Source organism: Haliotis rubra, unplaced genomic scaffold (genome assembly GCF_003918875.1).
Source record: "Haliotis rubra isolate DU_JTF1 unplaced genomic scaffold, ASM391887v1 Scf53, whole genome shotgun sequence".
In the NCBI taxonomy this organism is placed as follows: Eukaryota; Metazoa; Mollusca; class Gastropoda; order Lepetellida; family Haliotidae; genus Haliotis; species Haliotis rubra.
The window spans coordinates 2,928,308-2,942,078 of NW_025767224.1; the positions used below are offsets into that span (position 1 = coordinate 2,928,308).

The 13,771-nt window shown below is 39.6% G+C and overlaps 1 protein-coding gene across 1 annotated transcript in view; it reads left to right on the forward strand.

The window, feature by feature from the left end:
- LOC124252938 (filamin-A-like) overlaps nucleotides 1-13,177 on the forward strand; it is a 96,527-nt gene extending 83,350 nt beyond the window's left edge. Inside the window, 10 exon segments of the mRNA XM_046686625.1 lie at nucleotides 2,043-2,207; nucleotides 2,678-2,779; nucleotides 5,729-5,866; nucleotides 7,727-7,857; nucleotides 8,134-8,257; nucleotides 8,546-8,716; nucleotides 8,948-9,163; nucleotides 10,136-10,222; nucleotides 11,203-11,400; nucleotides 11,782-13,177. Of these exon segments, the coding sequence (XP_046542581.1) occupies nucleotides 2,043-2,207; nucleotides 2,678-2,779; nucleotides 5,729-5,866; nucleotides 7,727-7,857; nucleotides 8,134-8,257; nucleotides 8,546-8,716; nucleotides 8,948-9,163; nucleotides 10,136-10,222; nucleotides 11,203-11,400; nucleotides 11,782-11,969 (1,520 nt within the window). The 3' untranslated portion in view covers nucleotides 11,970-13,177.
- The last annotated feature ends 594 nt before the right edge of the window (nucleotides 13,178-13,771 follow it).

Sequence of the window (13,771 nt, forward strand, 5' to 3'; positions counted from 1 at the left end):
CTTACTTTTTGACAATGTAGTAACCAGTAGCCCCATTGGCCCTATCATAGCTGTTGTAGACTCCTCAGGGGAGCTGAGCAGAAGATTTGGGTGCACACTGATCCAGTGGCCATTGAGTACAACAGACAACTCAATATGTACAATGTTTCTTACTTGATTATGGAAGTGCTTAGCGGATAAACTAACACTCGCATGCTCATGAAGATCGAATAAAACTGTTAACAAATAATCTAGGGAAGAAAACATGTTTTCCTCAAAGCAATAAAATATCTATTTTGGTTGTCCATGTTGTACCAGCCAAGCAGGACGTAAGGTGTATTATATTGGAAATATCTGGAGTTGAGCCAGATGTGGAGAGATAATTGATTAGTATGCTGTTGTTCCATAGGGGCAAGGTAATTAACAAACACAACTAATTATACTACCTGTAATTAACTGAACACGATCTGTGTAATAAATACACCATGCTCCCCCTCCTTACTTAAGCAAGGGTATCCATGAAATGTAATATGTTTTTGGCAAATATTGTAGTGGACAAATACACATATCTTGAATATATCAACAGATTATATAAAATTAAATGTAATGCTATTTTGTGCTGGTTATGTAGTTATGGTCCCAATCTGTCTTATATCTTTGGTTGACTGTACACAGGTAGAATAAACATTGAAGCGAGAAAGATTGATCACCATTGCATTGTATCATTTAGCCGGATATATATATATCATCCTTCCACCTGTTACCTAATAGTGAGGCAGAGTGGTGTTATAGTGGGGCAGCTGGGTAGTGTAGGGATGAGGCAAGGCCATTGAGATGATAATTAAAAGAGTATCTGGACTTGGCTGCAGGAGGGCAGGAATGCAGGTGCTTGAAAAGTCACCTTGATGGGAGGAAGGCCTCTCGGTCGATCGTTGTGTATCGTTATGCTAAATCGACAAAGCTGCTCAATTCCTCCTCTTACTGTCTTTCTCTCCTTTCTTTTCTGTCTTCACACGGTTTATTTTTAAGGGTAAGAGCATGGTTTCTTTGAATAGATTCTGAAAAAATATGTCAATTCTCTGCATGAAGATTTTGTTTCTGTTCCTACATGTATGAATGTAAATGTGTTTGAGATAAGTATATTATTGTAGTTTTGTGATTTATCTTGACAAGAATGATGTTGGAAACAGAACGGCTGGTCTGGACATTCCAGCAGTTGCATGTTAACTTGATCTGACTCACAGATTGCAAATTAAAATAGAATGTTAGATTGAGAACAAATCCAAAGAACACTTTTAGAATCTAAAAATAGCATTTTAAAACTTTCTTTAGATAAAATTGTTGCCCATTTGGCATTGAGGTAGTTGAACTGTGTCGGCTGGTTCAAGGAAGACGGTAGTTATCTCAGGATGTATGTCTACAGTGGTGTCTGACTGTACAGCATAGCTGAGTGGGAGGATAAACGCTTCTTGACTGTTGTATTAGATGATCTTAGGGCAGTGTTTGTTATGTAAGGTGGTGAGAATAGCTGGAATCTTCCCGAGATGAATATCATATTCTGGTGATGATTGAACTCAGCTGATTTAGCGGGTTGTAAGTTTTCATACTTCATGTTGTCTGTGTACCTATATATAGTTGTTGTGAAAGTAGTATGCACATACATTCTTTTGGAATATTTTTTGGTTTGTTATTATGTTTAATGGAAGTTCAGTTTTTTTTGGTTTTTCTTATATATTTGAAAGATTCATAATATTGGAATTAATGTTACTCTCTGGCCCTTGTTCTTCACTGATGCTTAATATTGGTGCACATTTGCAAGAAAATGTTAGTTCTTAGTAAGTTATATTTTTAGTAATAAACCGTTGTGCATTGGGAATTTTAGTTCTAACATGAGAATCGGTATGTTAGGACCATGTTCATTTTTAAGTATCAAAAACCTACTGATTCTCCTAAAGTCATTCTTCACAATGTGGTAAAATTTGCATCATCAGCAGAATTTTACTTTCTCAGTTCCTTTCTGTTCTGATGCAGTTTGGTTATATCTAATGATTACTGTTTCCCAGGTACAAGTCCCTTTGACATGACAGCGTCTGTGACCAGCCCGTCGGGTGTGACGGAGCTGTGCGATGTGATGAGTAGGGACGACCAACACTACAACATCAAGTTCGTGCCCAAGGAGATGGGTGTCCACACTGTCAGCGTCAAGCATAAGGATATGCACATCCCAGGTACGACCTGACACATATGCTCAGGGTGGAAAGGAATTCAGTTGTTACATGTTAGATATATTTATGTCAGTAATCCACATCAAATGCAAGTGAGTGAGTGAGTTGAGTTTTACGCTGCTTTTAGCAATATTCCAGCAATATCACGGCGGGGAACACCAGAAATGGGCTTCACACATTGTAGCAATGTGGAGAATTGAACCTTGGTCTTAGGTGTAACAGGCGAACACTTTAACCACTAGGCTTCCCCAAAATGCTAGTGAATATGGTCAAGGGGTATTGTTAGCTGGATGAGTGAAGAGAGCATAGAGAATCAGCTACCTTGATCAGACAACAGCGATGTTTCAGTGTTGATTTTACATGAGTGTAAAGCATGTGATATAAATTGTCTTTGAGTAAAACTTTCATTTTGAGGTTAAGTGTTCGTCTTATTACAATGAAGTTTTAGTTAGAATGGTATTTTGTCATTGCAGGTAGTCCATTTGAGTTCACGGTTGGCCCAATCGCTGGCGGCGGTTCTCACAAAGTGAGGGCAGGAGGACCCGGACTGGAGAGAGGTGAAATCAACCAGCCATGTAAGTACCATGAAGTATTAACTCTCAGTTTTAGTAGAATACCACTTTTCAATTCGCTAGGTTAACTATGACTTCCAGGGACAGTTGCTGGCGGGATACTTTTTACTTACAGAGTTATCTCCTCATGTTGAGGATTAGTTACCTTGTAGAGTTCTCTTCTCTTGTCAGACATGTGCGTGCCACACTAGAGCAGTACATTGTTCATGTGATCTGAAGCTTGTGTCTGTTGGAACATGGTGGCTTTGTTAACTCAGTTGTCTGAAATGGTATACAGTTGCCTCCCCTTTGTTGCATTCCTGTTTGAAAGCAATTGGATGACTTGATGAATGGCAGACTTGACATAGACAAGAAATACAGGAACCTTAGGAGAAGGAAGAGCCCATTGACAAGATTTACCTGTTTGGCAAACAGCCAGATAGGTAGTGGGGAAGCTCATTAGTGGCAATTACCCTTCTTGGATGATGTTAAGAGTGGCGTGAATCTTGGTTGAGGATGAATGGGGGAGAGGGATAATGGCTGCCACAGAATCAGCCACCTGGCTCAGGGTGTCTTTACTAGCTCACCTCTCTGGGGGGGGGGGGGGGGAGAAGGGAAGAGGCATGACAAGGGTAAAGAATTATGGGAGATGTGGGGATATGTCATGTTGATGCAAGAGTTCTTAAAAATGTGAAGGGGAGGCACCTGGTGCTCAGTATTTGCCACCTGCTGACCTCGGGGATCGGGGGGAGCAGGGGACCTGGACCAGGGGGGAGCCTGTATATCTGACTTGAGCTGTTTGTATATCCATCTTTTGTGTCAAGAGCTGTGTGTATATCCATCTTGTGTATCAGGAGCTGTTTGTATATCCATCTTGTGTATCAGGAGCTGTGTGTATATCCATCTTGTGTATCAGGAGTTTGTATATCCATCTTGTGTGCTGTTTGTATATCCATCTTGTGTATCAGGAGCTGTTTGTATATCCATCTTGTGTATCAGGAGCTGTGTATATATCCATCTTGTGTATCAGGAGCTGTTTGTATCTCCATCTTGTGTATCAGGAGCTGTGTGTATATATCCATCTTGTGTATCAGGAGCTGTTTGTATATCCATCTTGTGTATCAGGAGCTGTTTGTATATATCCATCTTGTGTATCAGGAGCTGTGTGTATATATCCATCTTGTGTGTCAGGAGCTGTTTGTATATCCATTTTGTGTATCAGGAGCTGTGTGTATATATCCATCTTGTGTGTCAGGAGCTGTTTGTATATCCATTTTGTGTATCAGGAGCTGTGTGTATATATCCATCTTGTGTGTCAGTAGCTGTGTGTATATCCATCTTGTGTATCAGGAGCTGTTTGTATATATCCATCTTGTTTATCAGGAGCTGTTTGTAGGGATGTGAGTTTGTATACCAGGTTTGTATATGAGTATATCAAATTGTGTATCAGGAGCTATGTGTAAGGATGTGAGCTTGTATATCACAAGGTATGTGTAAGGATGTGAGCTTGTATATCACGAGGTATGTGTAAGGATGTGAGCTTGTAAGGATGTGAGCTTGTAAGGATGTGAGCTTGTATATATCACGAGGTATGTGTAAGGATGTGAGCTTGTATATCACGAGGTATGTGTAAGGATGTGAGCTTGAATATCACGAGGTATGTGTAGGGATGTGAGCTTGTATATCACGAGGTATGTGTAAGGATGTGAGCTTGTATATCACGAGGTATGTGTGAGCTTGTATATCACGATAGGTATGTACAGGATAGCTTGTATATCACAAGGTATGTGTAAGGATGTGAGCTTGTATATCACGAGGTATGTGTAGGATGTGAGCTTGTATATCACGAGGTATGTGTAAGGATGTGAGCTTGTATATCCACGAGGTATGTGTAAGGATGTGAGCTTGTATATCACGAGGTATGTGTAAGGATGTGAGCTTGTATATCACGAGGTATGTGTAAGGATGTGAGCTTGTATATCACGAGGTATGTGTAAGGATGTGAGCTTGTATATCACGAGGTATGTGTAAGGATGTGAGCTTGAATATCACGAGGTATGTGTAAGGATGTGAGCTTGTATATCACGAGGTATGTGTAAGGATGTGAGCTTGTATATCACGAGGTATGTGTAAGATGTGAGCTTGTATATCACAAGGTATGTGTAAAGATGTGAGCTTGTATATCACGAGGTATGTGTAAGGATGTGAGCTTGTATATCACGAGGTATGTGTAAGGATGTGAGCTTGTATATCACGAGGTATGTGTAAGGATGTGAGCTTGTATATCACGAGGTATGTGTAAGGATGTGAGCTTGTATATCACGAGGTATGTGTAAGGATGTGAGCTTGTATATCACGAGGTATGTGTAAGGATGTGAGCTTGTATATCACGAGGTACGTGTAAGGATGTGAGCTTGTATATCATGAGGTATGTGTAAGGATGTGAGCTTGTATATCACGAGGTATGTGTAGTAAAGTTACCTTGGATGAAGCAGGACAGAGAGAAGTAGGCGCAATGATGATTGGAGTGTAGTAAATTTCCGACATGGAGGATGTGAGAACGATGTTGGCCAAGCTTACACTCCAGTGGCTGCATTTCTCACATTCCTGCTGTCAGGAAAGTCGGCAGAAAAGGATGACTGTCAGCTCTTGTTTGTGTTTAGAAGATTTTCAGTGGAGATAATTAGAGAGAACTAGTGGATCATACAGTCCCTTGGCGGTTGTTTAGAGGTGATTGCAAGCTGTCCTTTGAAGTCTGAGATAATGTTGAAGTTATTGTGTCTCCCTTTGAAGAATGATGTAAACAACAAAGAAGAGGTGAAATAGCTCATTATAGATGTGTTAAGTAATCCTGAAAAACTGGTTCTCTTGGGAATTTCAGAATTTAATTTTTTTTTTAGCAGTCTGGGTTTATGGCTTAACTCAAAATAGCGACAGACAGAGGTATGTTAGAAATATGTTCTTAATCCGCAGGTGACTTCAATATCTACACACGTGAGGCAGGTGCAGGTGGCTTGTCTATCGCAGTCGAAGGTCCGTCCAAGGCTGAGATTGACTTCCAGGATCGCAAGGATGGGTCATGTGGAGTCACATATAAGGTCACCGAGCCAGGTTAGTGGACGTGTTACACCTCGTACAATACATATACCCTACACTCACTGGAGTATGCAGGTAGACCTTGAGTTGATTAACATTAAGTAGAAGATTACATTTGATGTGATACCATAGGTTGTTGTTGTTTAGCATTACATTGAACATCACAGTGGAATATAACACCAGATAACAGTAAACACTATATTTTGTCAATACAGTGGGTTGTTATCATAAATAACAGCAGAACACTAGAATGAGTCAGGTATAGTGGGTTGTTATCATAAATAACAGCAGAACACTAGAATGAGTCAGGTATAGTGGGTTGTTATCATAAATAACAGCAGAACACTAGAATGAGTCAGGTATAGTGGGTTGTTATCATAAATAACAGCAGAACACTAGAATGAGTCGGGTATAGTGGGTTGTTATCATGAATTATACAGTGGAATATAACACTGAATAACAGTAGAACAGTAGGTTCAGTAAGGTATAATTGGTTGTTATCACGAATAACAGTGGAATGTTACATTGAATAACAGAGTATGACATCACAGTACAAGGACCAATCCTGAGTTTGAACACAGTGTAACTTCATACCACGTTACAGCAGCTGGAGACTGGGTAGATGCAGGCCATGCCTGGCAAAACACTTTAGACCCATGTTAGGATGGATTCTGTGATGTACATTGTGGAGGAGTAGATGTTGTTGGGGAGGCTGCTGGTGCAGTCTGGCATTAGTGCAGTTGGAAGGCAGGTCTGTGTGTTGGCATATGTCTGTGGTGGTGCTATCACTGTTATAGGGTATCGGGTTACAGGGGCTCCGAGTGGAAGCAGCATACTGACTGTTTGCCTAATACAGGTCTCCCTCCGTAGAACAGCTTGGTGTGATTCAGGGGATTGCCTCTTGTGAAGGAGAGGAAGTTGTTCTTTCTTAACTGCAAAATTTATTAATGGAATATCCTGCTGTGTGAATCAGAGAGAATTATCTGTGTGTTATGTGTTTACAAGGATTTAGATTAGAAATACTCAGGGTTACTTGGGAGTTGAGGCTTCTTTACTGTGAACTCATTTAATGGAATTTCCTGTTATTACAATCTGGGGAATGAAATGTGACATCATGCCATTAGCTTTCCTGTGTATGATAATGTATGATTAGTGTTGAAAAACAATTGTTCCAAAGGAAATGTTCGTGATAGGAAGTTACAAATTTATGATCAGTATGTACCCAGTTCTCAAAAAGAAAGTTGGGACTTTACAATACATTAGGGATCAGGGAAATAATTGAAAATATTTTCGAATATTTGTAGAACTTTGTATCGATGTATTTATTAAATGGGAAAATAAGTTATATACTAGGACAGAGCTGACACACAGTTCCCCAAGCCACAACTGAGTATACTGCTCCCAGACATGACATGTATATTCAGTCACCATGTAATGGCAATGCCATGGTGATATATGGTTCTCTATAATTCCCATTTTATGTTTATTTCCCAATAGTGTGATGGTTATATATATTTCTCTATGATGACATGGTGATGTATATTTCCCTATAATGCCCAGATGATGTATATTTCTCTATGATGACATGGTGATGTGTATTTCCCTATAATGCCCAGATGATGTATATTTCCTATAATGCCCAGATGATGTATATTTCTCTATGATGACATGGTGATGTATATTTCCCTATAATGCCCTGATGATGTATATTTCCCTATAATGCCCTGATGATGTATATTTCCCTATAATGCCCTGATGATGTATATTTCCCTATAATGCCCTGATGATGTATATTTCCCTATTATGCCCTGATGATGTGTATTTCCCAGTAATAACGTATATTTCACGATGTGTATGCCTCTATGTATATTTCAGGCGAGTACCTGGTGTCAATCAAGTTCAACGATGAGCACATACCCGACTCACCGTTCCGTGTGGAGATCTCTCCAAGTATCGGTGATGCTCGCAAACTGTCTGTGGCAGCACTGCAAGACAAGGGTTTGATTGTAAGAGAAATATTTTCATACAATATATCGACATTCAGAGATTATTCAAGACTTCAGACTAAGTGCTGGTCAGGCAATCTAGGGGAATGATTAGTTAGTTTGCTCAAAATATTCAGTTATATTCAAATCATTTCAAATATATACAGTAAGTTGTAGAAAGTACAGTTTTAATTAAAAGACTGGCTTTCTTAGAAAATTCTGTATTGTCACACAAACATGTCCAAAGTCCAACAATGTGTCGTCATGCATGTATGAAGATCTGTTCCTATCTGGCAGGTTGGGAAACCAGCAGCATTTATTGTCAACTACAATGGTGCAAAGCGTGGTGGCAAGCTGACAGCAAGAGTCGTGGCACCATCTGGCTCTGAAGATGAAGCTATCATCCAAGAAATTGATGAAGGTAAGTTTTTCACTTAGCCTTTTGTCTAAATAATCAAAGGGGAGGGGTTAGTTCTGTGGTTAAAGCATTCATCACACTGAATACCTAGGTACCCATGGGTACAACGTGTGAAAACCATGTCTTGTGTCCCTCGCCATGATATTGCTGGAATATTGTTAAAAGCTGCATACAATCAGACTCATTCGCTCACTCATAGTAATATGAAAATAAGCATTTTACTCGCTAGGAAGACATTCAAATCTCCAATAATACATGTTCCGTTTTTTACAATGTTTTTGTTTCCGACAGGCGAGTATGCAGTCCGCTTCATCCCCCGCGAGAACGGAGCTCACCTGGTCCATGTTATGTTTGATGGTTACCATATACCCGAGAGCCCCTTCAGGATCCTTGTGGGCAAAGTCGACGCTGACCCTGGCAGAGTCACCGCACATGGGGATGGTCTCAAGACAGGCAAAACTGGTATGCATGCAAAGTGTTTAGGCATTATGTTCTGTGAGAGGACTAATTATACTCGGTATGTAAGATTAAGGGTCACCATTATGATTTTGCTATTTGTGCTTAATTTCTGAACTCTGAAAATTAAAATCAAATGTAGAAGTTTATACTTGAAAAATTTGGAAATCCCAGTGAAGAATATTATTGATGAGAAAATATGTTCACTGTTAATTAGCATGTTTTTCTTTTACCTAGGTCAAGTATCAAAGTTCTTCGTCAACACTGTCAATGCTGGCGCAGGTGCCCTGGCTGTCACTGTTGAGGGACCCTCAAAGGTCCGACTTGAATGTAAAGAAACAGAAGAGGGATATGAGTTCACATACACACCCAACGCCCCTGGCGACTATCTCATCACCATCAGATATGCTGGTGTCCACATTGCTGGCAGTCCATTCAAGGCCAAGGTTGAAGGTAAGGGAGACAACTCATCCAAAGCATCACTACTTTCATAGTCAACAGCGGAAACAGATTAGTGGGAGGTTTCGAATGGTAAATTTGGTGAAATATTAAATTGTTGATGAGAACATGTCAAAGCATGCTATCTGGGCCCTGTTCCACAAAAATACAAATACAATGTTGTAAATCTGTGTGAAAGTATTGTTGTCACTAACATCTTCGTGCTAAGGTCACTTTGTGGAATGGGTGAGATATTACTGGGACAGCTGGTTAAGGATGTGAAAATCTCCAACTGGCTGTAGTAACAAGTTGACATTGTGGTCAACATTTGAACGTTATAAGGATCTAACTCCTGACGAAATGTCACACATAAAGAATCAGTTGAACTATCTCGTCCTTAGTTATGAGCCGGTTTATCGTTCCTGTACATGGATTTCACAGACCTCACCAACAACTGTTTCCATCGTGTCATAAAGAGTAACAGAAATGAAAGTATATCTTCTAGTTATGTGCCTCGACTTTCCTAATCTTATAGAATGTTTCTGTTTTTTCATCTACTATTTACGCGCCTTGACTTCGTATACAACACTGCATTATTTTTATTTTCCATCACTTAGTGTCTTGTTATATTAATGCACTTACTGTCAGACTGACTTGTCTTCAGTTATTAAATGCCCATGCATTGCTATGTGTTAGTTCCTCTGTGTGCAATCTGATGGCAGTCAGGGTTTCTAGAGCTTCTTGTAGGCTACAGTGTGCCATTCATCAAAGTGTGTAGTGGAGACTTACTTCAACACACTTGCTGCCGATCAAAACATTTAATTAAAATGTTCAAACAAGAAACAATAATTCTGAATTTTGAAAAAACTGCCTCAGGATGTGCTGTTGCCCTAGCAACCCTGGCTGTCTGGCTGTCAACCCTGAATGACAGCATCTGTAGACCTGCTGTGTAGACTCTGAATGCTGTATAGTCAGGTTTCATTCCAGTAACTCAGGGAGACGGATCTCAACAGGATATTCCGATCTTCGATGAAAACACAAAAAGCTTTGTGAACACCAAACAGACTGTCAAAGGTTTCAGTTTGGTTGTGTTGTGTTCCCCGCTTGGTTTTTAGACAGGGATCTTGCCAATCCCTTGTAGTAAAGTTTTGAACACATGAGCTGTGCACACAGTTATGGAATATAGTAGAGAGTGCCCCCCTTACATGAGATGTTTTATCTACCCATATCTGAGAGTGTACGATAGATTCTGGAGACAACTGGCATGTACAAAGCCTGGGGTCCTTGTCAAAACGTGACCTCCATTTATTGGAGAGGTTTTCAGGACAGTTTAGAATTTTAAATTGTTACATTTGTAACTGTTATTCTTTCATGAAAGAAAACAAAAGAATATTTGGCTGAAATAATATTCTTAGAATTACTTTACATAAAGAATTCTTACCAATAGAAAGAAGGAAATGTATGGTTAAATTCAGAATCTTATATTTGTAATTGTGTAAATTATAATGGAAGGAAAATAGAGGACTGTATGGTGTGGCATTGCACTGGTGTTACGTTGGTGTTCAACAAGGTTTTCATCGCGTAGAGCTCTGTGTACAAAGTCAAAACTGCTGTTTGAACCTGTGAGAGTTGGTAGGATAGTAGCACTGGACCAGAACCTAGTTGAACATCTGTGTGTGTAAGACATCTGCCGTGTGTACTTTACACCGAGTGATGGTAGTACAATCACATGACAACATTAATGTCTGCAGACTTCTCAACTTGTGCTAAATGTGCATGTTTTACATTGTGATAACGATGTGTAAACATAATTAATTACCATCTTGTTGACTGATTACTAAAATTCTAACTGTTGCATTTTTCTTGAATTTAGTTTTAATTATTCACCTTAATATCAACATTGTCAGTAGGAGACAGTAGATAGATCCTACTGTTTGCGTTGAGTAACACCTCGATGAATATCTGTGACTTTCCTGTAAACACTTGTTTCACTGTTGTTTAGCATCCATGCACCCTACGACAACTTCTCAGATCAATACAACTTGTATTTCAGGGGGAAGGTAAAGTCTCTTCAGTTCAGGAACATGCATCGGTTGTTGTGGAAACGGTTACCAAGACAAGCACTATGACAAAGTTCAGCGGAATACAGAGGTTTAGTTCTGATGCCAGCAAGGTGTCTGCAAAGGGTAATGGATTAAATAAAGCCTTCCGAGGACAAAAGTCTACGTTTACAGTTGACACATCAGGGGCTGGTAAGTTGCAAGTTATTTACAGGATAATAACAGAAAGCATTTGCTCATATACAATTATTTTATTTTTAACTATCGGTTTAAATAAATTAATTTTCTAGTAATACACATGTTCTGTTAAGATATTGGAGGTAGAAAGATGAAAAATACTAATGTTGATTTTGAAGATAATTTCACAAGAAGCATCAAGCTAAATATTTTCAGCATATCACTTACGGTACATTGTCAGGATTGACCAATCCACACCATTTCATCACTTCTGGTAACTTTTGCACAAAGACATTCAAACTTCTCAGACAGACCTGGTATGTTGTTACAACAGTCAAATCACCATTTGTCATTTGAAGTCATCCAAACTTCTCACATGACTTTGTCTGTTTCCAGGAAACAACATCCTGTATGTGGGTATGATGGGACCTAAGGGTCCCTGTGAGGAGCTGATCGTGTCTCACAAGGGCAATAACCAGTACACTATCAACTACATGGTGAAGGAGCGCGGCACCTACATGCTGATGGTGAAGTGGGGAGAGGAGCAAATACCAGGCAGTCCCTTCTGTGTCAAGTGCGAGTAAGGTGCCCTACCACACCTTACACCCCTAAATCACAATAGACGCTTCCATCATGACATGACATGGAGATCACATTTACCAACAAAAGGGGGAAGGATTGATAAACTATCCTTGCAATGAAGACATCTGTTTCTTCCTTGCACACCTCCAACCAACTTCTGTGATCCAAACTTGAAAGGAATGGGAGATCCTACATGATGATGTAGGGGTGGCAAGTTCTCAGTGAGCAATCATTGAGGCCAGCATAAACTGCCATGTCAAGGAAATGGGAATGGAAAGATAGTTTTTGCTTCTATGTTTCTATCTTTTACTTTCCATTTCCTCGATATAAAACCGAGGGTAGCGGATTTATCTATTATCAAAGGTGCTCTTTGCTGTTACCATGGTTACATGAAGTTATGTTTTGTATACAATTTATGAAGTCAGTTTGAGCGGTGAACAATGACTTGTTAATATTAGTAGCCATTTTGATGGGTTGAGGTTTAGGGAAATAAATTTTTTGGGGCTACCATTAAATCTATATGACTTGGTCTATATAGCAACAAGACTTGATTATATGTATTTAATTACTGTGTAAAATCAAATATAGATGTTTTTGCTAGTTTCATATGAAGTCATCTACTAAAATACTTCCTATAGTCATAATGTTTCATTTGCAAACCACACGTTAACTTGCTTTGCCCATACCCTTGTGCCCTACCTACAATGGATATAATAAGTGAAATCTCAATTATTGAAGATCTGTCAATATACTGTGAATATTATTTGTGTATGTATTTTTAGGATTGTTTTTTTTCACAGGGTGATATGATCTTGAGTGTAAACTTGTCTTGTGTTATGCAATTACAATATGACAAATATTTGCAAAAATTGTAACAAATAAAAAATAGACATTTTGGCGACTGCCGTTGGCTCTGCATAATTGTGCAAATTGAATGGCAGGTGTTTATTTAGCTTCTATCAAGTGTCATCCCGATCTGTCTTTCCAACCCAGGATCTGTTAGATCTCCACGAAGTGGTGTAGTAGAGCTCCAGTTTACCGAGATGTCTCGCAGATGTCAAACATATTCAAGGACTAATATGCTCAATAAGTGCTTCTGCCAGCGAGTTGCCATCACATATTTTTTATTTTATGTTTACAAAATGCTTCTGCATATAAGCATATTGTAGGCTAAGATTTTTTTATCAATAAACTATTCTTTTTTCATAACGGAGACTTGAATTTTGTTGTTCTTGCATACAGTTAGAATGAGTGAGGAGGTGCACCTTGGCATATACATGCATGTTATACATGTACCATGGAAAACTCAGTGATTCGAGTTTAAAAGGGGCGTTGGGGTAGCCTTGTCGCTAAAGTGTTTGCTTGTCACGCCGAAGACCTGGGGTTGATTCCCAACATGGGTACAATGTGTGAAGCCCATTTGTGGTATTCCCTGCCGTTATATTGCTAAAAGCGGCATAAAACCAAACTTACTTACTCGAGTATGAATACCTTGGATAATACTTTCTGCAGTGCAGTGTAGCTTGTAGTCAAGGACAGCATCATTCCTAACTGTTGCCAGTATCCTTGGCTGAATGTTACCAGCTGATGGAGAGACTGTTCATTCACACATCCGGTCTGTGTAGGGGCCGAGGATGGATGTTACCTGCTGATGGAGAGACTGCTCATTCACACATCCTGTCTGTGTGGGGGCCGAGGATGGATGTTACCTGCTGATGGAGAGACTGCTCATTCACACATCCTGTCTGTGTGGGGGCAGAGGATGGATGTTACCAGCTGATGGAGAGACTGCTCATTCACACAT